Source organism: Gadus chalcogrammus, chromosome 10, assembly GCF_026213295.1.
Source record: "Gadus chalcogrammus isolate NIFS_2021 chromosome 10, NIFS_Gcha_1.0, whole genome shotgun sequence".
Taxonomy (NCBI): domain Eukaryota; kingdom Metazoa; phylum Chordata; class Actinopteri; order Gadiformes; family Gadidae; genus Gadus; species Gadus chalcogrammus.
In genome coordinates, this window is record NC_079421.1 from 15,401,066 (window position 1) to 15,426,229 (window position 25,164).

At 46.2% G+C, this 25,164-nt stretch overlaps 1 protein-coding gene across 10 annotated transcripts in view; it reads left to right on the forward strand.

Moving 5' to 3' along the window:
* The first annotated feature begins 3,397 nt into the window (after positions 1 to 3,397).
* The window catches only part of nlgn3a (neuroligin 3a), a 107,314-nt gene continuing 85,547 nt past the window's right edge, over positions 3,398 to 25,164 (forward strand). For 2 of the 10 annotated variants that reach the window (XM_056601021.1, XM_056601019.1), the window contains exons 1-3: positions 3,398 to 3,971; positions 12,770 to 12,829; positions 24,643 to 24,792. In XM_056601021.1, coding sequence (XP_056456996.1) covers positions 3,494 to 3,971; positions 12,770 to 12,829; positions 24,643 to 24,792 — 688 coding nt within the window. In that variant the 5' untranslated portion in view covers positions 3,398 to 3,493. Of the gene's footprint in view, positions 3,986 to 5,067; positions 5,128 to 10,004; positions 10,061 to 12,769; positions 12,842 to 24,642; positions 24,793 to 25,164 lie in introns of all 10 variants that reach the window. The other 8 variants (XM_056601025.1, XM_056601023.1, XM_056601016.1 and 5 more) reach the window with 7 other exon arrangements.

A 25,164-nucleotide genomic window follows, 5' to 3' on the forward strand; every position in this document is an offset into this window, starting at 1 on the left:
ATTAGTAGCCAGACTGTGCAGCCTCTTTGTCCTTGATATGATGCCAAATCTCCCAAGTAATAATGACTGCAAACGTACCATGTCTGAGAGGCGAGGCATAGGAGAAGAAAGAGAGCCCGTAAGAGAGATCGAAAGAGAGAGAAGGGGAGGGAGACAATCTGGTTTATAATTCTTGAAGGGGAACTGGAGAACCCTGGCGCAGCGGGCTTCTTTAATGCCATTGTTTCATTTGGACATTAATGCAAAATAGTGTTTTTGCAACATGCCAATCTCCTTGATTTAATATGGCGTGTTGTTGTCCGTCAAGCCCAGCAGCTTATACAAAGAGCACGCCTGGGAGAGCAGATTTTGAGTGTTGTGTGCATTCATTATTGATTCTGATGCCGTTGAAATCCATGTTTGCCCGTTGAAAATGAACACGTGCAAGCAGGCCGATACAGATAGATCTTACACGAGATCGGTACACCCCCTTCATGGCATTATCTTGTCTAACTGAAGATCCCTCGATTGGCTTTTTTTTTTTTTTTAATCGGTGCTTTAATGAGTTTCCAGGGGTACATTGGTCTCCAGAGGTCACTGTGCCAGTTCCATTATTGTTTCCAACCACGTTCAGCATTCACTATTCTATATTTGACTTTACTCCTAGTCCTGATGCTTTTCCAGGTCAAAATGACTCACTGCATTTTCGAATCTGAAGTTCTGGAGAACAAATGCAGTGTTATAAACGCATTTTCATTTTCACACTCTCACACATGCATACACATACACCCCACTAGCTACTGTAATAACAGCGCAGTATGAATCAGAAGCTCAATCCACAAAGCTGCTTCTTTATCAGTGTCTATTCAGCCTCTCTCCAAGGGATATTCTGGCATAAGCGAACGTTTGGCTGTGTGCTCAGACTTTTATGCAATGCAGAGATCTCTCCCCTATAAGAGGACAAAGCGTCTTCTACATTAACTGTACACAACGGCGTCGGGATTAAAGGACAGAGGAACGACGCATGCATATTGTCCAAATATGTTTCCATGCACTATGTATATGAATAAAGATATACATTCCTCTATATATATTTGTGTATTTAAGCCTATATTGAGTGGACCACGCTCAACAGTCAGTCCCTTTTAGAATGAAAATGTATGTATTTAGTTAAGGGAAAAAGTACAATGGAGAGGAGGGCGGTTAAACAGCGTACACTCGAAGGAATGCCGTTGAGCATTAAAGGCTAATGCCCCCATTAGAGTCAACACAGCATCTCTCCCTCCCCAGTTGTATTTATTACGGCCTGCAAGGCCAAGTTGATGAGGCGATCAATATTTCTGGGATGATGAGGGAGAAGTCATACAATTTTATCTCTCTCCCCTCTGTCCCCTCTCTCTCTCGCTCTCTCTCTCTCCCCATCCAAACACACACACACATAACACTCACTCCAGCTCTCCTTTGGCAGTGCTTCAGCAGGTGGAGAGAGCTCCAAAAGTAGAGAGGACCTCTGAGATGAGGCTGAGAGAGAGAGAGCGAGCGAGGGAGAGAGAGAGAGTGATGAAGTCCTCTGTGCACGCGGCGTCCTCTAAACACACACACTTCATCACAATGCCCCGCGTCCTTGCTGTGTGTCCTGATTAAAAAGTTTGACCCGATGTCTTCCATCCGTGCGAGAATTAGTGTTATCTCTCCCAACACCGCCCGGTACAGCCTTGAATGGGCAAAAAAATCACTTCAGGGTAACCAGCGGTCCAGTAATGGTAGGCTACCGGCTTTGAACATGTCGGTTGAGGGCACGGTAAAAGGAGGAGATTCCCGGGTGTTTTCCCAGAGCATCGCTCTCGATTTGGGGGAAGAAAAGGGCTTAATCTGACTTGGCTAAGGTTCGACAGGCTTTGAGAGTTGTAGCCCCCTACTATGTATGCCTTTAATGTAAGTACCCAGATTAGACCTGAAGGACTTTCCCGCCGTTATCGCCTAGCAGGTGCTTTTGAGAAGATGTGGGGGGGGTGAAGGGGGTGTTAGGGGGTGCTCACGGTGCTCAAGGCTCTCCAAGCCGAATCGTCCACAACATACTTGCGGCTGCCACAATAAACCATATAAGGAGAACATCCAGCTGCACTGGTGTGTCTCCGGAGTGCGTACATTCTACGAATGTTTGCGAGGGATTCGGGGTTAGAATCCCTGAGGACGCATTTTTCCCGCCTCCTGCTGATCAACATTGGCAGCAGATGGAAGCCGCCACCCAGCGATAGCGGCACCTCTAGCCAGGAACGCCGGGATTGCTTTCTCCAGAGTGGATAGCGGTACTCCTGCAGCCGCGGTTTTCGAGACATGATAAATCATTTACACAGTCATTTTGAAATGCAATATCCCCCCTCTACTAAATGTTTGGGGTCCCCTCTCCATTGTTATTGGAACAACTGGTGCGGTAAGCACGGAGGACGACTAAAAGGGGGGGCAAGAGGTGGCGGGGATAAAGGGGTAAGGGGGGGGGTGGTAGGGCTTTAAGCCACAGAAATATAAAATGCATCAGGCAGGGGGTGGAAGAAGAAGAAGAGTCTGTGGCGACTCCTGGCCGACTGGGTACAGTGGGTTATTACTGGATGCAGCACCTTCTAGTTGTACCTATACTGCCCTCCCCCTCCCCTCCCCTCCCCTCCCCTCGTCTCCCCCCTGAGAATATGTTCTCACTAACACAAGGTAAAGATAAAAATACATTCATGCCTGTAGTTGTGCACGCAGAAGGGCACGTGCGGCAATACATGAAACGCGACATAAACATGTTGAGATGAGGCGTGTATCTTTGCACTGTGTTTCATGTTGTTGTGTGTAGCGCCGGCTGGAAATGATCTGCATACAAACAGCCTCTCCTCTTTTTATTCATTGCATAGTAAATCTCACACACTGTAAATGGTATGATAGATTAATCTATGTGTGCTCGGTAATATTCATGCGTGTGCTTGGTTATGAATTTCCCTAGCTGAAACACCATTAGCATCAAAAAGCACAGACTACCCTGATGTTCAATAAAGGCGAGGAAAGACCTTGATTATGGGAATTGATCTTACCATTAAAGTTATCTCTTTTTTTGGGTGTTACGATGATAAAGGGCCCCTTCATTCAATAAAAAATGTGTTACTGCAAATGGGAGCAAACTAGCGGGCTGTCAAAGGAATGGACTGTCAGAGAATTGCCATTAATTTAGCTGTCCTCTTTCATTGCAGAACTGGACAAACCATCGGACGAGAGGAAAGAAGACACTGAATGAAGACCTGGCTGGCGGGAAGGAGCGGCAGACGTGTGACAAGTCTTTTTTTTTTTCCTTTTTCCTTTTTTTAAGCCGTTGTGCTCCAGTATTGCGGCTAATGAGATCGTCTTAGGAGGGGGGTGGCTGGACCACAGTACTGTCTGAAGGGAAGGAAACGAGAGGGGGGAAGGCCTGCGTTTTTTGCGAGGGAGCCCCAGCGTGTATGTTTGTAATTTACAGTTGCGCTCGCTCACAGGGACCATGTGGTTTACACTGAGGAGAAGCCATCTCCCCTCACAGGACTGGCAAGGTGCCCGCGGCTGGACCAGTCTCAATGCGACAGTGTCCTTGTGGATATTAACTTTCTGCTGGTTCTCCGGGGCCACGCGAGGACAAAACTACCACCCCACTGTGAACACGCAGTATGGGAAACTGCGGGGGGTGAGGGTGCCCCTGCCTAGCGAGATCCTGGGGCCTGTGGACCAATATCTGGGGGTGCCATATGCTGCCTCCCCGGTGGGGGAGAAGCGCTTTCTGCCCCCCGAGCCCCCTTCCTCCTGGTCCGGGATCAAGAATGCCACACACTTCGCCCCCGTCTGCCCGCAAAACATTCACAACGCAGTGCCAGAGATCATGATGCCCATATGGTTCACCTTTAACCTGGATATAGTTGCCACGTATATACAGGATCAAAACGAAGACTGCCTGTATCTAAACATCTATGTTCCCACTGAGGATGGTGAGTGTGTCAAGGTCACAGGAAAACAAATCTACTTCTTCTTCTGTCTCTTCTATCTCTATCTCTCTCTCTGTCTGGATTCCTACTCTCCACTAAGACCTTTGTGTTACTCTCCGTATTGTGTGCAGCGCATGACGTGTTGTCTGGCGCATGCTGTGTCAATGTCCGCCATCTCAGTCTCCCATCTTGACTTGATCTTCTTCTCATCACCTCTCCCCCCTTCCATGCCACTGTTAAAGGTTCCTCTTTTGTGTATACACCAGGCCAAAAGTAGCACAAACAAAACAACCCAGAAATGATTGAGACAGCAAAAGAGGTCCTATCCGACAAGGAAAAGATTGGATCTAGTGTAGTGATCTCGGTGCACCGCCCTTCCCTCGCTGTCTTGACTGTTCTGGGGTAATTAGCCATCAGTAGCCTGCCTCATTAGTGAATGATCTAACGCAGGTTTGGTGAAATGTTCTATCTGGTACATGAGAGGCCCGTGGCATTAGCCTGACCTATGTAAGACCCCTTACTTTCTTTGCTTCTGCCAGTCTAAGCACTAGGCTAAATTCAGCAAAGTTTGATACTTGAAAGATACTTGCAAAAGGCAAATATGAACTAGCCTTCACTGAGACTCAAGAGCTTTGCTAAAAGTTTCATATTTACTAACCAACTCTATTATGTTTGAACTCCCACACAGCAAGATCAGCATAAAGTCTTACGGTTTCTAAAAATGAATATCTGGACCATCCTGATATCACTCCATTTCAATTTGAATGGCAGAACTCTGGTAACACTGGCAATGCATAGAGACTGTTTCTTGCTACTGTGTTGTGTGGTTGTAATGGGTCTTATATAGAAGTGCATGTGAATATGGGCTTCGAGTGTCCCAGAATGCAGCAAATTCATTCCACAATTAATGGAATATTTCTGCAGCAGCACCCAAAGTTACTTTGTCAACAGGTCTTGTTGATAACTCTGATGGGGAGGGAAGGGGAGAGTGGGCACAGGCGTATCAAACGCTCTGGTGTAATCAGTAAGTTGTTGCATGTCAACTGCGGTCTTTTTCAGAGTCTCCTGTTATTTTGTAGTTCTTTCATTCACTTTACAGTCAAAAGGATATCCAAGGAATGTGCCAGGAAACCCAACAAGAAAATGTGTAGAAAAGGAGGTATGTAAAAAAAAAAACGCAACACGGAGAGAAAATTGAAAGAGTGAAAGAAAAGAGCAGAGTGGTTGGTCTGTCCACACAAAGCCCATCAAGATTTCCCCAGCAATCAACTCTTGAACCAAAGTGCCTGTTTCAATGAAGATTGGACTTGGATTAACTTAGATATATTGGTGGCTGTGTGTGAGCGGAGCAAATGCGTGGCAGTGCATGCTTTGGTGCAGTAAACTTTGCTATGACTACATCTATAGCAAAGTGAGCAAAAGCTGCTACCTAAATTACTATGTATACAAGGAAGACAGTGTTATGTCTTAAGAATGATATGTGTATTTTATTGTTTAACTGTTTTGAATTTGGGGGATTTCTTTTGTGCAGGGTTTTTCATTCTGTTTTATGCTAAGGTGGCATACATTAGCCATTGATTGATTCAAAAGCAGGATTGCCTCTTTTAAGTGCTCGAGCATAAAACCCTAGCACTTTAGAACTTTGGTCATGTTTCAGGATGATCCGACAGCACTTAAGACACCAGTTTATTGAAAGTATTTGTCAAATTTGACAATGGGAAGTATTCTTGCCTCTGCCGTTGATTAAATTCACGCTACGAATGTCGACAGCCATTTCTCAACATTTGCATTCACGTTGTACAATGAGCGAGTCGTGTTTTCGGGCACGGCAGCTTTAATTTAAATTCAGCTCGTAATTCAACACTTTAGAGAGACACGGTTCAATTTTATTTGGCGTCAAGTTAATGCTTAGTGTTAATAACAACACATGGCCTGATTTCGTGTGCTACCCACAGGTATTGGAGCACCTGACGAGTAGCCTTAAGACGCTGGGTTTTATCAGTGAGACCTCAGCTGTTGATTTCCATGGGGGCAGAAGGCTTCTATTGGCCTGACTCTGTGAGTCTGCACACTCGGCTTTCGTAAACCAATTTGGTTTGAGACTAGTACAGCCCCAAGGCATTCCTACTTCTGAATTAGTCTCAGTTGTGGGAACATGCACGGAAATATAGCTCTTTAATATTCCTTTCCATTTGGACATTTTTCAATTATCTTCCCCATGTTTGATAATGAGGATTTTTTTTATTTAAATGTTTTTATGTGTTGGTCTTGTGGAACAGAGTTGTGTGTTCCCTGGGAAGGGTTATACAAGCACTCTGTATTGCTATTAACACACATGTTGCATACATTGAGATGTAAGAATGTACATTTCTTTAGAAAAAGAAAATTTATTCTTAATTCTTGATTTGGAAAAGAAACAAACAAAACAACTGTAGTGTCATTCAATTTGTATCACATTTTAATTCATTCATTCTTCGGCATGCTCTGCATTAGCAAAGTAAGGCTAATCAAGCAAGACTGTTAACAGTTTTTTAACCATTTCATAGGGAACCAAAAAATATTTACAGCTACAATTACAAGTTTAACATTCATTAGCATTCATTGTTTACTTTTCATTAAGCTTTAAATTGCCTTGATTTCACAAGTGTGTTTTATTTGTACGTAATAGTATGTACCTGGAGGAATCTGTTTCTAATTTAGCATTCTGTACTTACCGTGACCTTTTAAGGTGGAGGAGAGTCATACACATTGGGTAGCCTATATCGCTTAACGACAACACCTTAACGACCAATTTAAAACCTGTTGCTTTGAACACGAATACTCTAGAAAAGACAATTTTGAGATATAACGTCCCATATAACTGACTTAACAGTGTTTTCTACAGGGTTGCCAGGCAACTGTATCCTGTCACGACAGTAGCATACAAGATGATCCTCTCACCTCCAGTGAGCACCTTTGTCTCATAGCATCGGCGTACCAAAGATACCAAGCATTTATTATGGAGGATATTTATTTTTAATCTTATAGAATCAATCTTATCGATAAGGTGGCTGTGGTGTGAAAAACTGATAAAAAAATCAATGGATTATATGTTAATATACTTATCATAATATATTATGTTAATATAGAAGATAATGGTTACACTTTACAATAAGAGAAATGTTATTATCCATTAGTTAATGCAGTAATAATAATTAACAAGCAGTTAGCTAATGGCCTAGTAATAATTTACTAATGGAGTTTTTCTTAACCATTATTGAATTGGGTTGAATAATGTAACCCTGTTAGATAATGAATGGTAACATTGTTGGGGATAGTATTAAGCCTAAACCTATTAAATAATGTAGAATTGAATATCTTAGTTACATGAACACCCTTACCTTAGTTAACATGATCCCCATTAATAAATAAAATATAAATATATTCTTATAGAGTATACATCTTTTTATACTGCATGAATGTTTTTTATATAGTGTATAAGTAAGAGAGCTTGCAGTCTGCTTATTTTTTACTTGCTCGTTTATTGAATAAATACATCTAACTGTATGAAATGCACAAAAAGTGCATTTAAGAACAATTTTAGACCAGTAAAACACATTCACAGAGTGCAACATTGTGGTTGTGCTTAGCGGCGCTGATTTATAAAGCTGCTCCATGATTAGGGCATTATGTGGAAATAATGTAAGCCGGACATAAGTGTGATGAAAGGCTGTTTTCAATGACAAGAGTGGCATTAAGTGAATGGCATCTGACCTTTCTTAAGTATTTCCAATATATCCCCCTTCCCTCGCAATGTCCACGGCAGCAACAGCCAAGGTCACCCGGAGGTTGGCCAAACATGCACACTCAGCACCAGCCGCCCATCCTCTGGCTACAGCCAGGTCTGCTTACGTACCCTGTGCACACATACGTACATACACACACACATACACATACACACACACAGACACACACACACACACAGCGGTGACATCAGAGTCTGGAGAGAGACACCGGAGCCTTGGTTATATCACTCTGTCATTTGGAGGGAATGAAGTGAGGAGAGGGGTAATGGTGTGCGCGCAGACAGCTAAGCACCCGGGTCCCCAAAGCACCAGATTAGCTCACGATTGGTCAATGGAGCGAGCGCAGACTGATGAGGTCAACGCATATCTTTTTAAAAGGTTCCCTTTTTTTTCCCAATTATTTAGTTGTTTCCCCTCTTTGTTTTTAATTGACGGCTAAACTTAAATTGGCAGAGAGGAGAGGGACTCCGGGCGCTTGCTGATGAGCCTCTTATTGCGGCGGTGATGGGAGTGATGAGGAGCATCCATTCTGCTGATAGACTAGCGGCTATCTCCTCTCCCTGCGTGTGTCGTCATGCATTCAGCGTCGCGTGCCGAAACCAGCGGCGGTGCCCTAGGTATTACCGACAGCGCTGCTCCTGAGAGACGCGGCAAAAACGATAGGCCTCCCCGACCCCCGAGTTTATTGTCATCACCGGTCAATTTGCGTTAAGTGCAGCTGAGTCGGTCGTCCATTTTGCCCTGATTTGAACCACTCAACTATCATTCCTATGCAGCCATCGTGGGCAAGACACGCGGCCTGTGTGATGTGGCCCTCGCCGTCTGTACTGAACAGCTCAGTCGGATGCCAAATCGGTGGATTAACTACCCCAGAAGAGGCGTTTGACTTTTTATATTTCTTTCTAACCCACTGCTGACCTCCAGCAGCTACAGAGCTATGAAAACTGCCGAGGGCCCAATCCTGGTTAGACCACGGTGTCTGGGCCGTGGCAGACATCAACAACCCATGCTAATCCCTTTGGTTGGCCGCCTCAACTCCTACAACCCCCCCCCGCCCCCCTTTGCTTCAGGGAGGGATAGGCGACCGCCTTAGTGCTGCAGAGGAAAAGCTGTGAGCCAAACCCAATAGAGAAGCCGAAAAAAAAACTTTATTCTCATTCCTTTTTTATTTTTTTCTTCCACAGCTAAAGATGAGAACAAATATTGCTCTGTGTGATTCGGCAAATAGACCAGATGTCCTTTTTTCTCAGGGGAGGGTGATGAGCCCCAGTGTTGGTTGAAGGCCGCAACAGGCCGGTGGCGACGGCGGCGGCTTCATTCAGTACGACTTGAGATGCAAGAGGGCGACTCAGGCAGGAAGTCCCTATTCAGGGGCTCCCTGCGGCTGCCGTGGTGGGGCTGCGGTCGCGCTGTTGGGCCCCGGGTCCACACAGGCGCAACATCCCGCTCCGTGAGCCCTTTGTTGATCCCGAGCAAAGAGGCAGTGCTCACGACAGGCTAGCACCCAATAGCTTTCGGGGCCGCAGTCACCCCTTAAAGCCGGCTGGAATACTGAATGACACAAACGGTGATATAATCAAGGCTGCTTAAGAGGCTGCTTGGCAAACAGGCTTATACAAATAACAACAACACTCTTTGGGCTCAGTCAGGAGTGACTATGCTAAGAATGAATCTAGGTGGAATTTATTTGGAGGGTTTCGATTTTGGAAATGGCGGGACTTCTTTGTTGTTTTTCGATATCCCCCATGGACCTTTATTGCGAAGGATTTTCAGGCGTTCTCTGCGATTGCACAATTTAGAGCCTTGATTCTTGTTTTTTAGACTCTGGCACGACATCTATGGTTGTTTCCATTTTCCTTGAGCAGTGATAAAATATTCAACATGGAAACATGCATCTGGAGGAGGCTAACGGTGACCTAAGTTTGCCGTGTCGTCGGCGCACTCAAAGATAATGCGGCTGCTCTTTAACTCGTCTATTTATATTACCAGGGCTCAGACGGGCAAGATGGACGGAGCGGCTGCCATTTATTTAGCTTTTTTTTTCATTTTGGGAGCAGCTGAGGCACAGTGTGAATTCTGGCTGTCCTTTGCTCTAGGATTACAACCTCCTTAACCTTTGAGCCAAGCCCTCCATCATCATTCACTCTTCTGCCTCCCTTCCTCCCTGTTATCCAACCTCCCCTGAAAGGGACGGGTCGGGCGAGAGAGAGCGGATTGATTGACAAAGAGATGGAGGCACAGAAAAAGAGAGGCAGCAAGAGAGGCGGGAGGGATGAAGAGAAAGGTGGGAGGAGGCAGCAAGCACGGGTATTCTGGGGAAAAAAATGGACGACCACCTGAGGATTACAGACTGAATATGACCACTCTGAATCGTCAAGGCTGCAAAATAAGTCCCTTTCCACATTGTGACCTTTCTCATATTTAACTCCGAGGCACATCTATTGTCAGTCAACCTTTTTACTGCAAAGGAGCGGCAGTTAACATTCAGCCCTTTTTCAGCGTATTCAGTGAATTGTGGATTGAGTCTGGAATCTCTGGAGTATTTCCGTGTGTGTGGTGTGGGTCTTTGTCTGGCATGTGACGGTGTATAAAAGGTGAGCAGCACACCGATTGTGTGTGTGTGTAAGTAAAAATATTTTTGATATGCATCATCTCAAGTAGATTGCTTTACAACTAGGCCTTGAAACTGGCATCATTTGAACAACAAACCAAAATGGATAGCTGAGGTTGCCTTGTCCAGCCCAAGTGAAAAATAGCTGCTTGTGAGAGCTGCCGCACAAAATAAGCTATCACTTGCTGGGGGCCGGGATACGATTTGCCTGATTGGCCGTCGACTTACTTTCCATCACACTCCCGATCAGAGCTCCATCACTGAGCTGATCTTCAAGGTCAACTGCCCTCCTCTATAACAGCCTGGGCACCTTGCTTATGGAACTCTTTTTGATTCATATTACGGATGCGCCTTACAACCCTAAGACAAACAACTGAGGCAACTCAGAGTGACACGGCTTCCCTGTCATCGTCGGCCATCAAACTCATGGCTGTCTCTGAGACTTTGGTTCAATAACTGACAAGCGACACGCTCTGGAAACCGAGCGTTTTTGACTGTGTCAGAAAGCACATTGAGATGTATGTGTTTAATAGGAGTTGTATAGTATGTCTGTAAAATAAATATGAGGAGAGCATATTTATGTAACAGTCTTGGAAATTTATCTGTTGTAGTTGTTATAACTATGAAAGCAATGTTATATTTAATTGGCCGGAACAAAAAGACCCACACATTGTTTGACATTCCCCTGTATGTATAGTGTAGCTATGATTCATCTGCATTACATTTTTACACCTGCCACCATCGTCATGTATTTTTAGTATTGCACACACAGCTACGAGACTCCGGAGACCTACAGACTGAAGCTACAATTCTCTCAATACGTAGTAGAAGGGGGCTGAACGTTAATATTAATTTGCACTGTAAATAGATGTCAGAAGCAGAGGGTTCTTTTATATTCACAGTTGCCGCAACATTATCATCTTCCACAAGCAGGTGTTGTTTATGTGCCAGGTACAATGAGGATAGGAATACCTTTGGGAGGGTTAACGCAGAGGCATGTCGATCTACAGTTTCAAAGCACATTCTCCTCACATTGCAAGGGAATCACAGCAGCATCCCATTTAATGGTGTGATGGAAGCCACTGCTTTATACAAACGTTACAGAGCTAAACTGTGCACACGTCGACTGCTGGCGTGTGGTAAATGATTATCTGAGGAACAGGTTGAAGTCTTAGACATCGTTTTTTTTCCCATAATTAAAGCAAATGTCTCTGCCAATTTTCAAACAACACCGCGTTTAGTAATTTTTGCATATTAATGATTCTACTGACAAGCTTACATGTTAACCCATTTTGTTAACAACAAAAGGAGATAAAAGAAAAGTTGGAAAAGCAAAAACGTCAATCCAGAGCATAAAATGCAAATACTGACGTGTCTGTTGGCAAATGGTGCAAAACATATTCACAGCTTATCAACCATTGTTTCAGCTGCTCCTTTTTATATACTTTAATAACGTCACTCAAGGCATATGCAAATGCTATGGGCATGACTTGTCCAAATTGCAATGATCTTTAATCAAAGTATTATAATTAATATTATACATGTATCAAAATATACATATGTTATTATTTGAATGGTGGATCTGTTAGGTAATAGTCTTACATAACCTGGTGTCTAGTGAGTTACAGAGTTACCTGTGAAGCAGGACATGTTACTGAACAGATCTCTTTACTTTCTGTGCATCGAATGTCTATAACAAGCCATGTCGATTCTTATCAGCGCTACCTGTTAGCAATCAACATATCGTTTCGGTACGGTAATTAGTGTTGGAGTCGTGTGGACCAAATTAAAAGGTCCCGCTATAACATGCAGGCTTGTTTACCCTCTTGCTCATCTTTGGTGAGAGAAAGCTGCCATTGATTAGAAAGAATGTGTGGATGCTTGTAGATAGCTTAGACTTGATATGTGTTGGTTCATTAAGAGACCAAGGTGTCAGTATACTTCCTTAAACCAAATAAATAATAGGTTCTGTTTCGGAAATAGTTTTTTCCTCATGAATTCCCAAGATGTGTTCTACCATCAGTGATGTATGACTCTCTTCCTATTAATGTATTATTGGATCATTGACATGCTCTTGCGATGTTCGCTTGGTAATTATACGCCTTCTTCCAAGAATATTTATAAACCACACTATTTATTTTTTGGTTCACAAATATTCCGGAGTCTTGTATTTGTGTATGTTTCCTTTTGTACCTGCCCTGTGTATTAATGGAAACTGTCCTTGCAAAAAAAATGGTAATGGCATTCATATATTTAGATGAGACAAATTATTATTCAAATGTGGTTTCAACTAATATTGTGGCTCCTTACAATAATTCCGTAGCCCTCGTCTCTGTCTCTGCAAACAAAATGCTATTTGAATGTGTTTGTGCCTCTCTGTGTCTCTCCCTGCTTCAATTTAATAGGCACCAATGCAAAAAAACAGGGCGAGGATTTATCCGATAACGACGGTGATGAAGACGAAGGTATTTTCCACGGTGAACAAAGATGGTGCATGTTTTTCTTTTGTTGAATTTTCTATTTCTTTCCCCTTTTTTTTCCACCACTCACTTCGAGGTTTGACATGATGTCACCATGAACCTCCATCTTGCATCATCATCATCATCATCATCAGCATCAGCATCATCATCCGAAAACGGAAAGATATTCAGCTTTTTTTCTCTGGGACAATGTCTCGGTAGTTCGGCATTCCATTTATATTTCATGATCTCTATGAAAGATGTATTCCTTTTATTTCTGCCTTCTTGAATTTAGATAGGATTGGGTAGAAGGTACGATAACCTGAACGCGTGGTTTACCTGTATTTACTGCTAAGAACTGACCAAGGAAATGGCTGCTACAAGAGGCAGAGGCAGTCTGGCCAACACTCCTTAGGTGTCGGCAGGCTGTTGAATTTGTGCCGATAATGCTGAAGGGAATGAGTTGGAGCAGCAGTGTAATATCAGACCATTCGCTGGGTCTGCCATTAGATTTATATGAGGAGCCTGGGTTCACGAGTGCTGCTGGAGAGGATTAAAGGACCGAATGAGAGAGAGAGACAGAAAGAGAGTGAGGGAGAGAGGGTAAAAAAACGCAAGTTGCTGCTCAGCAATCACATTGTTCACTTTCCATATTTATCTTGGATATTCTAGGCTCAGGTTGGATCTGTGCCGAGATTAGAATGAGAGACGATTCTCTTGCCGCAACAGAAACGGCTTAAGTCCCCCCCCCCCCCCCCCCCCCTGTTCCTCCCCCTCTCCCCAAACCCCTGAATCAAAACCAAGCCCTGCATATCGTCGCCTGCTTCTTCCAGCTACTGACACCGCAGGGTATCAGAAGTCAGACAGTGGAGGGAAATATCTCAGGTGGAGCTATTGACGCACGCTGCAGTCGTGGATTGGACCACGGGGCCGTATTTGAGGACTCGGCGTAGCGTGCACAGAACGCACGGGGGCCGTAGTGCATCTATAGGGCAGCGGGATGCGTATCGACGTCAGAGAGATAAGGAACACCAAAAACAGACTGCCCGCGCCCAGGCTGCCATGTCGCCTTGTGTTTGGGAGTCAGCATTTGCATATGTTCTCATTAGTGCATTCATTAATGCATTTATTACTTTGTGGTGTTTTTTTTGAGACGTGCGTGTCAGGGGTGGTTAATGGCCTGCAGTGAGGCTTCTGCTCCTCTGCCCGTTGGGGTTTATCTGTTCTAAAATAGGAGCAGGGCTCACGCCGGCCTTCGCAGTGGAATTAGAAGCGTTGCCATGGCACCGCTTTGACGTGCAGGTGTTTCTTCATTCAAGCCCAGGGCAAGCTGTTGCAACCAAAGCCAAATTGTCGACGCCTTGATTGTAGTGCGTGTGTGGCTGTGCGTGTGCGGCATGTGTGTGTGTGTGTGGGTGTGTGTGTGTGTGTGTGTGTGTGTGTTTGGTGCATGCCTGTATATGTGCGTGTGTGTGTGCATGCTTGTTTGAGTGTGCGAGGGCGGAAAGGGAGAACGAGAGAGGCAGAGAGAGGGGAGTAGCGTCAGAAGTTTCTTTTTTCTCCACATCCCTCAAGCGTCATGTGGCGCTGCCGTGTGTGTAGCCCTAATACCATTCAAAATCGCTGACAAGTGTCAATCCCTTTGTCTGGCAAGTCTTTGCATGCACACACAGCGGCTTGCTCTCTGAGCTGTTGTGCAATACCGGGCCTCAGTGAAAATGTGACATGTCTATTCTTTACCGAGCTTAACTAATGCTATTTACTGAGCATCACCGTGGCACCACAATGCGGTCCCAGACGAATTGCTCCACAACACTGGAGCTAATGCATGTGTGACAGAGTTGGCCATCAATCCTGAACCCCCCCCCCCCCCCCCCAAAACACCAGCCAGATATTCCCCATTGTTCTGGTGAATGTGTCTTCATTGAGATGTCCTGGCCCAGGAAAGAAATCTGTGTTCCACCCCTCCACATGTCAATGGTTGTTTTGTTATCTTATGTCCATTGGATGGTGGATACAGTACAGGGAAGCAACAGGATGCTACGTCGAATTATGGTGATCTCTAATAACTACTACACCGGGTGAAGGTGCAATGCCACGTCGTAGGATTGAGTCCAACGGACAGTAAGTGATAAATACAAGACAACCAGACCGAAAAATAAGCACTCTATGTCGATGGGAAAACGGCCCATCATCGCATCTCCTGAAACTGAAACGTAATATTTTAAAACGGATAAAATGGAAAGCCAAATGTATTCGCTCATATGCGTCTCCTTTCCATTCCCCTCTCGTTCACATTTCCTCCTCCCGTCTGGACAGTAGCTGTCGTGTCTGGGCTGTCTCTGTCTGTCTGCCAACCCATCAGCAGCACCACCGCCCCTTCCACCACCCTCCTCTCCTTCCACCACCATCTCTCAGACCGTTCATCCCTGTATTACCGTGCTGTTTCCGTTGGCAGTCTGTCTCACCAAGGCTAATACCCCCTCTCCGTGTCCACCCTACATCAGGCTGGCCGGCTACCTTGTTACGGCCCTCCCTCTGTGTCTTCATGGTGTGCGTCTCCGCTGCCTCTCCCAGCTCTGTAATTTGGTCTCGCTGCTGTCAGTCAGCCCCCGACCGGACAAGAGCGCTGTGCAGGCTCCCCCCCATCCCAGCGCTCTCTCCCGGCTCCCATCCCCTGAAGTGCATTCTAATTCAACCGCCGATTCAATACGGTGGAGAATTTCGTTAGCGTGGAACCCGGGTTGCAGTGATTTTCCACCGGCAGCACAATCAAAACCTTCAATTTTGAATCCTCCTCCATACCTGCTGCTGTTAGATAAAGGCACTTAGATAAAGGCCCGCATGTAAATACAGGTGGCTCGGCTGAATCTGTCAGGTGGAACGAGCGGATGGGGAATGATGCACTGCTGTGTGTGTGTGTGTTTGTGCGCGTGTTTGTGTGTTGGCTGTAGCGTCGTCCCTCTCTTGCAGGGGGTGCCACGACCCCCCCTCACCCACCCACATCCTCCCACATGTCTCGTGACTTAGCTGCCTCGACCCCCTTCCACAGATGAGAGATAGATAGTGCGTGCATGTGTGTGTGTGTGTGTGTGTGTGTGTGTGTGTGTGTGTGTGTGCGTGTGTTGTGGTTTGAGCGGAGGGTGGGGGTCGGTTGGGCTGGGGGTGTGGGAGTGCGTGCGTGTGTCAGTCACTTGTGTACTGAGCTCCAGTTCTAATCACGAGGAACAGTCCCCAGCTGTGCGAATTTGTGTGTGTGTGTGTGTGTGTGTGTGCGAAATGTGCATGTGTGTGTGGATATTCACCCGTATCCATTTAATCAGCCGAGCGTGCAAACATGCTAAAATAATTCTCAGCGGCTCGCGCGCACATTCATCCACACGGTATCACGTGTGAACATCGCCACTCTCAAAGACACACACACACACACACACACACACACACAAACACACGGTTACACACGGTCGGTGCACTAGAGAGAAGACACACACAGAAAAATTTCACACTAATTCCCCCGGCCCCCGCCCCACTTGAAGCTCCCATTCGTGTCTTTTTGCCAGGGAGCAGAGCTGAGCTCCACCTGCCCGGGTATTACCATTAATTCCACTGCACTGGCCCCGACCGGATCCCCGTTCAACTCCAGTCCGCAGCTCAGCGCGGGGGCTGCCTGCGGAGCCATAAATCGACAATGTGGAAGATTCACACACACTGCGTCGCTTTGCCCTCCTCCCTCCCCCCACCATTATCCCATTCTCTCTGATGTGGCGGCGATGAGAAATCATGGTCCTTGAAGCCCATTTTATGCAGAGATGGTTAGAACGCCGCTGCTCCGATTCTTTCCAAGATAAGCATTGCGGATAATGGTTGGTCCACAAGGGCATCGTTTGGCCCCTTCAGAAGACTGCGGCACATTCAGCTATATCCTCTTGCTGTCTTGCTTTTTTTCTCTACCTTTACTCTTCACTTAGTGACGGAGCATAATTGCCACGGCGAAACCCAATTCCTTTGAAAAGTTAAGGCAATGAAAAGCGAAATAAGAGGAAGTAATTCACAATTTCACACGGGTGTAGGTGTGTGTGTGTATTGGTGAGACTCCAACCTTTGCATGCACGGAGCGGTGCATGTGAGTGTGTGTGAGTCCCTACGTGACGTGGGTTTCTATGTGTGTGTGTTTGTGTTTGTGTGTGTGTGTGTGTGTGTGTGTGTGTGTGTGTGTGTGTGTGTGTGTGTGTATGAGACTCCAACCTTTGCATGCAGCGAATGGCGTACCTGCCCTTGCAGTTCGCTCCAGCGACAGCAGCAGCTGCAGAAACGCAGGACTAAAGGTCTTTCCCTGAGAGGCAAAACAACTGTCTGTGGGTCTTCAGAAGGATGACGGCCCCCCGGCGCCCCCAAACTCCTCTCATCTGGATCCAACATGGCTCTTGGGGATTTGACTAATAGCCTTGAAGGCTCCTCTCACTGTCTGCTTTTTAGATTTTCCCTTTCCGCCTTTATCTATCTCCGCATCTATCTACTTCACCTTCCCTTTCTCCTTCATCTTCTGGCTCTCTCGCTCGCCCCCTCTCTCTATCTCTCTCAATCCCTTTTTTTTTTTCATCCCCTTATCTCCCTTTCTCACGTATACACGCGGCTCTGTCCTTTCGGGAAAAAGCAGCGCAGCTTCAGAGTAAAGATCAAAGCGAACGTCTGCAGTGTAACCAACAACACATTTAATGCACAAACTCACCGACCAGGGAGCAAGATGTCACTTTTACAAAAAGGTCATTCCTCGCATTGCATTTACTGGAGAGCTGTCAAGATCCACGGAGAAGGCACAAATATCCACACACACACACACACACACACACACACACACACACACACACACACACACACACACACACACACACACACACACACACACACACACACAAACAAATACTCACATGCAGACACACACATCATGCACCTCTACCCAGACCAGCTGACATGGTCAAATTTTCTTTACACAAGACATCCTTCAATTTTTCCATAAATGTCAAGTGTTGTAAGCTGCACTGTGACATTTGGCATTGTTAAAACAGCTCTGCTATAAGATGCTTTCCTGCTACCTGCTCCATCACTCACGTGGTGTGTGTGCGTGTGTGTGCAAGCTCCGAGGATCAGCCTCAAAATAGCAGCAGCCTGGCAACACCTTTTGGTAAGGTGTGTGTCTGTGTGTCTGTGTGTATCTGTGTGAAAGGAGGGGGGCAGAGGGCCAGCCCAAGGCAGGGGTCTTCCTTTTAGTCTAAAATAGAATTGTGGTTATTTTCTATTCCTTTTCCTTCTATTCCCTCTATTCCTTCTATTCCCTCTATTCCAAGATTCCCTCTCTACCAAACATAAATGTAGTATAAAATATAGAATTGCTTTCAGCGCACGCACTGTTAAGTTATGTGTGTGGACGTGCCTTTCATTCGGAAAAGAAGCAGAAGACATGTCATAATTAAGGACTTAAGTGCCATGCGGCAGTCTTTTGGGGTTTCATCCACCCGCTCCCCCACCCAGTTCCAGCGTCGGGGACACCCACGGGGGGGAACAATACAGTTTGCGGTCTCCAGTGTCGGCACGGTGACGGTAACAGACATGTCAGGAGCGGAGTGTGAAGATCGGGGCTGACACGGGGGCGATACAGTGGGGCGCATGCATGTCATGTCTTGCTACATAAGGACACTGTCACCGGCTCCACCCTCACCACCACCTCGGACCCATCGCTGATCGCCCCTGACAACCGCGATGGATGTTGTAGACAACTCTCCACTTTGCCGTTGTCCCGGCCCCCTCTGGAGGAGCGCGATCAACCTCCCCCTACCTCATAAATGTGTGTGTGTGTGTGTGTGTGTGGGGGGGGGGGGGGGCTAATGGCAGATTTATGACCATGTACTCTCGGTGGGGTTGAGTGAGGAGTGCGAGCGCGCGAGAGGAAAGCAGAGAGGGGAGAGAAGAGTTCCAGAGGACAAGAGTGGTAGAATAAGAAAAAATAAAAGAATAATGGAAAGGGAGAGGTAGGGAAGACATGACCCAGAGCGCGCCCCCTCTGTCCCCCCCCACCCTCCCCTGCTCGCTTCCCTCTCTTCCCCTCTCCCTACCTCCCTCCCCTCTTCCCTCACTGCTGTATCCCTTCACTCCCCTTCGCTCCCTCTCCGTCACCTTCCCCTCCCACCCCTCTGCCTCCCTCCCTCCCTGATTTTCCCCTCTCTCCTACCTTCCTTTTATACCTCCCTCTCTTTCTCCCTCCCTCCCCTGCTGTCTCTCTCCCGCCTTTCGTCCACGTCTACCTCCCTCTCTCCCTCCCTCCCTTCCTCCCTCCTTCCCTCCCCTTTCCCTCCCTCCCCTCTCCCCTTCTCCCTCCCCTTCTCCCTCCCTCTCTCACCCTCCCTCCCCTTCTCCTTCTCCCTCCCTCCCTCCCTCCCTCCCCTTCTCCCTCCCTCTCTCTCCTTCCCTCCCCTTCTCCCTCTCTCCCTCCCTCCCTCCCTCCCCTGCTGCGTGTCACTAAGTGTGGAGGCACTCGAGGCTCCAGGCCTGTTCTTGACCTCACCCCCCCCCCACTGACTCTCCAATCAACCCTCAGCCACTCTGCGGACCCATGGAAGTGGGCCGGGGCCCCCGGGGGCCCCTCTGATCTGCCTGTGTGTAGCGTGATGCTCTGCGATGGAGCCCTGCCACCACCCTTAAGGCCCCCACACACCAAAGCTAAAGCGGCGTAGAGCGCTAGCATGAAGCTCATCCACTCTCATTTCGCTCCCATGTCAATCAATGAGCACTCGCGCACCAACGGCAGAGCTGAGGTGCGATCCGTTGCGCACTGGAGCAAATGTTTTTTCCCCGCTGTGGGGTCTATTCATCCCATCTGCACCTGGCCATTCGGGACACGTTTTGGTTCAGCTGATCAATTTAAATTGCTCGGTATGAGTAAATAGGGCTGTTGTGCGAATAACAGGAGGCAATGACGCCTGGGTGTGCGGTCTACACTTGAGCTGCGTGGTGCGGAGGCCTTGACAGAACCGTCCATTCAGCGTGGATGACTTCAGGACCACACAAACGCTTTTTATATTTATTTTGTTTAGCTTTTTGCCGTTGTCAATTTTTCTATTTATTCTGCGCAAAGCAACAGTTGCGTGTCATTTGCCGGTATGCCGGAGATGGTGTATCATCTGAGATAATTGAATTCCTTGAGCGCATGATGCAATGCTTTGTTTTGTCCTTCACAACTCTTCAAAATGTTTCCATCTCGTGCCATCGACCATGTAGGTTTTAAATCATGTTTATCTTCTGTTTTGTTTGGATTTCTCTTTGATTTGTGATATGAGGCCAATGTACTTTTTTTCTTCTTCTTTGTTATTTTGTGCTTCATTTTCTTTTCTTCAGTTTGATCTTATATGCATGGAGTTCTACTACGGATGTATTGGTATGTGCCCATAATCAATGTATTTCTTGTTTTTCTTTTCCAGCACGCACCTCTGTGCTCCATGTTGGATACTACTTTTGTGATTGCTGTAAATGTGGGTTTCAATGCGATGATGTGTTTGCCTCCGAGAGGAGCCCGTGAACGAGGGACAGACTCTAAATGGAGCCCCCCCCTTAGTCATCCGTGCAGCTAAGCAACCTACATAAAGTTTATATCCGACCGGTGGGGCGAGGCTTGTGCCATCATTAGCTGTGAGGCCGGGGCGACGAGGTGGCCCAGAACTGGATGTGTCCAAGCAGAAGGTGTATAAGAAAAAGCTATCCCTAAAATAATGGCCTGTTATTCTGCAGCGGTAAACAGCCGAGGTGATAAGCGTCGCCCACGCGACCCTGGCTAAACCTCGCTAACAAATGCTGTACATCATCTCTCTGTGACACATCCAAAATCATATAGAGGCAATGATTAGATTATAAGCAGTGCGGCTTCAGCGTGCCGCGTTCCACTCCCCGGCGGGAGGTGACTGTTGTCATGGAAACATGATGTGAATCAACAAAAGAGGTGGCTGATAACACTGACATGACTAATCTCTTTTCTTATTTCTCCCTCCTATTCCTTTTTCCTCTCTTTGCCATGTTTTTTTTTCCTGTGCCCATGGCCCATTTGTTTGAGTGCCATGTGTAGGCTTATGCGGCAGGATGCCTCTGTGCTGTGGTTCTATGCCTCTCTACTCCTCTCTCACGCTTTCCTTCTCTCTCTCTCGCTCTCTCTCACACACATACACACACACACACACACACACACACACACACACACACACACACACACACACACACACACACACACACACACACACACACACACACACACACACACACACACACACACACACACACACACACACACACACACTCACTCTCTACCTGGCTACCTCTCATGCTTTTTTCATCACATGCATCCCCACTTATCCTGTGTGAGATAAGTGTGTGGCGCGAGAAAGGACAGTTATAAATCATGTCCGCCATATAACCCTCTCAGATACCAGCGAGATAAAACCAGCCATAAATAAAACCAAAAACACATACATTCAAACATCCATGGGCACATACACATCAGACAGGGGCATTGCTTGAAACAACAACGAAGCAGGACAGCTGCTTGTATCCCAGAGAGAGCCGAGTGTGCTTTAGGAGGTATAGGGAGGTCCTTTGTCTTAAAATGAAATTCATTAAAGTAGTCTTCACCGTCAGCTATGCTAATGCAGAGTGGGGGTACGAGTTCTGCCTGCAGATGGATGCAGATTAGGCTATGCAGGATGGTGTCCGTGATTAGCTGTTCTAGAGGATTTTAAAATGCAGGCGCTCCATCGCTATAGCAACCGGAATACAATACCCACATTTTGAGTCAGAGCCTCTTGTGTGATTTGCTTTATTTCTCTCTTATTTTCTCTCCTCACTCTCCTTTTCCTACCTAGACTTTTTTTTGTTGTTGGTTCGCTCCCTCTATCTCTGTCCCTCTGGTTCTGTTTCTCCATCTCCCTCTCCTCCATTTTCTACTGTCTCTCAATTTTCCTCTCTTTCAAAGTCTAGTCTGGAGGCTTATGATAGAGGGAGAGCGAGAGAGGGAGAGCGCTGGAAAGAGTGAGCGAGTGGGTGATTGAGGCAGGGGGTGAGGAAGTGAATGACGAATGACGGAGTGCGTGAAGGCAAAAAGTGAGGGAGAAAAGGGTGAGAAGCAGAGGTAGAGGCAGCAGAATTGAGAATGAGAGAGAGTTATATTCGTCTTTGCTCCCATCCGTCAGTATTTTACTGGATCTATTCCTTACAAAGGCACCTTTTTTTTCTCTTTTTTTTTCCTTTGCCCTGCTTAGGAACTGACTCTTCTGGCTATGGTCTGTTGCGGCAACTAAGTGTCATGCTCTTACCTAGGGTTTCAACAAACCGACACTGGGAATGCACTGATATATCCCCAGTGTCTGAGATCTTTTCATGAATGGGTTAACGCACCGCGACTGAATCCAAAGACGTTCCTGGTGCCAAACACTATGGAAGCATATATGTAGCAAAATTCAAATGGCAATGCAATTTGCAATTTGCAATTCAATAAGTAATTACGTTATGCAATTGACAATGCATTATGCAATTTCATAATGTAATTTGTAAATACGTTATTCAAAGTGTATTTTAAAATGCAAAGTGACAATGCAATCCTCAATTAAATTTGCAAAAGTTATAACAATAAAAATACAATAACATTTTGTCAAATTCTTTGAGTTCCTTTATTCAAATTGAAAAGCTATAGCGTCCCCGTGATTGCAATCCACTTCGCCACGCTCCGTGTGTTGCGATATTCAAATGACATTTCAATCCGCAAAACGGAATCCAAAACGGAATCCAAAGAGGAATCCAAAGAGGAATCCAAAAAGTCAATATGCAAAGTGGCAAACGTATCAGCCACCAGCCACTCTATTGTGTCAGACTGTTTTATGTGTGGGGGGAGGGAGTTCCAGAGCCTGGGTGCTGAACAGCTGAATGACCGGGCACCCATTGTAGTGAGTCGTGATGTGGGGATACATAGTAGTCCAGCAGAGGTTGAGCGGAGGGAGCGGGAGGGAGTGTATTCTTGGAGGAGGTCGCAGAGGTAACTGGGGGCTAGGTTGTGGAGAGCTTTGTAGGTGAGGAGTGGGTGGAGACGGTGGGTCTCCCGACCCTATGTTTCGCACCCAGTGCCTGTAGCACTTTGGAAATCTTTGTGTTTACCACACTGGCGTCAAAACGTACCCGTGAGGATAAGTCGTCTATCCTATCTCCCAGAACACGCACTCTATCTACTGCATCTGTGTCTTCAACACGATTGTTCTCCACATCATCGGCCAAACTTCGGAGCGTATCAATAATCACCATTGGTGACCATGGACCTGACACATACGAACTAGAAGTGAACAAGGAAATTACGAGCAAGTGACGTAGTTCCCGCCCAGACGCTGATTGGCTGATACGTTTGCCACTTTGCATATTGACTTTTTGGATTCCTCTTTGGATTCCTCTTTGGATTCCGTTTTGCGGATTGAAATGTCATTTGAATATCGCAACACACGGAGCGTGGCGAAGTGGATTGCAATCACGGGGACGCTATAGCTTTTCAATTTGTATAAAGGAACTCAAAGAATTTGACAAAATGTTATTCTATTTGTATTGTTAGAACTTTTGCAAATTTAATTGAGGATTGCATTGTCACTTTGCATTTTAAAATACAATTTGAATAACGTATTTACAAATTACATTATAAAATTGCATAATGCATTGTCAAATGCATAATGGAATTCCAAATTGCATTGCCATTTGAATTTTGCTACATATATGCTTCCATAAAACACGTCAGATGTTGGAATGAAGAAGTTATCCTAGGAGTCTATAAAAGAGAAAAATGCCTGCACTGTCAACACTAATGACCCCAAACAACCAAGGCCTGAACCTATACTGTTCCATAAAAGTAATGGGTCAGAGTAGTGCTCGGCATCCGACCGTAGTTAAAGTTAAGTACTCGTTGGACATTATTGGCAGTAAAAATGTGATATCGGTGCATCCCTTATAAATGCCATTTTGCCAATAACCGCTAGGCACACAAATCTAACTAACAGCTGTGCCAAGCAGGACCACGCAAAAAGGAATTATAAATATGGAGTATGGAAAAACTGGAGGACGGAAAGAGGCCTGTGTTAAGAGCAGGCTCGTAGTAACGTATTGTAATTAGGTGCATTACCACTAGCCCCGTCAAGGCGGATCAGCTTTCTCCCTGGTTAACATTTGTGTCAGAGTATCATTATCTCCTTTCTCCCTAATGGCCAGCAGTGTGTTTATGTGTCTGTTGGGGAAACGGTCAGGCCTCTTTCAGAGACAACACCAAGCCCAAATTGAAACCTAATAGTTTGGTTTAGATGAGGTAAATAATGCACTCTCTCACACGCACACATTTTTCCGATGAGCGATAGAGGCAATTATTGTAATAGATTGCAACTCGCTGTTTCTCAAACTGATGAGTGAACTAATTGGTTCTTTCAGAAGGAAGGGAGCAAAAAAAGGAAAAAATAGGTCGATGATGAAGGCAAACTCAGCCTCATTTCCGCTGCAACCTGTTCACCACTGGTATCTGGGAGGTGTCTGCAAAAGTGTCTGTCTGTCTGTCTGTCCGTCCGTCCGTCCGTCTGTGTCCGTGCTGTTTTTCACCACCACCCCCGTGTTCCGTTATTCTCTATGCGCTTTGTTTCCGAGCTGACTCCCACTCAACCACCCATGCGGTGCGGTGGCGGAGTCGGGTAGGGTCAAAAGAAACGAGTTTAAAGATAGATAACAAAAACGAAAAGTGAATGTGTTAACGATGGCCGCTCTTGCAGACATCCGAGACACCGGGGCCAAGCCCGTGATGGTCTACATCCACGGGGGATCCTACATGGAGGGGACGGGCAACATGATCGATGGCAGCGTTCTGGCCAGCTACGGGAACGTCATCGTGATCACTCTCAACTACCGCGTCGGCGTCCTGGGTAAGAAGCACTCCATCTCTTACACACACAGCCACCCCCCCCCCCCCAGCCCCCTCCCTCCTCCTCCTCCTCCTCTTGTGTTTGTTTATTTATTTATTTATTTATTCGATTTGCTATTTTTTTCCCTTCCTGCAAGGACATTTTTCTGGGGCGTCTTTGTAGGGCAGCTACAGTAGGTGTGATGAGTGCTGCTGATTGTCACGTGGAAAAAAAGAAGGGCTCTGCGGTTAGGTGACAGCAGAGGAGGGTGACGTGCGTCACGGTGTGCTTGTGTGTCAACACGGCTGTAATTAAAAGAGCTGAATGTACCTGACTTGGATATGAAATAGATTAAGGAATGATTGTGATGAGGTGATGAAAAAACAAAACAGG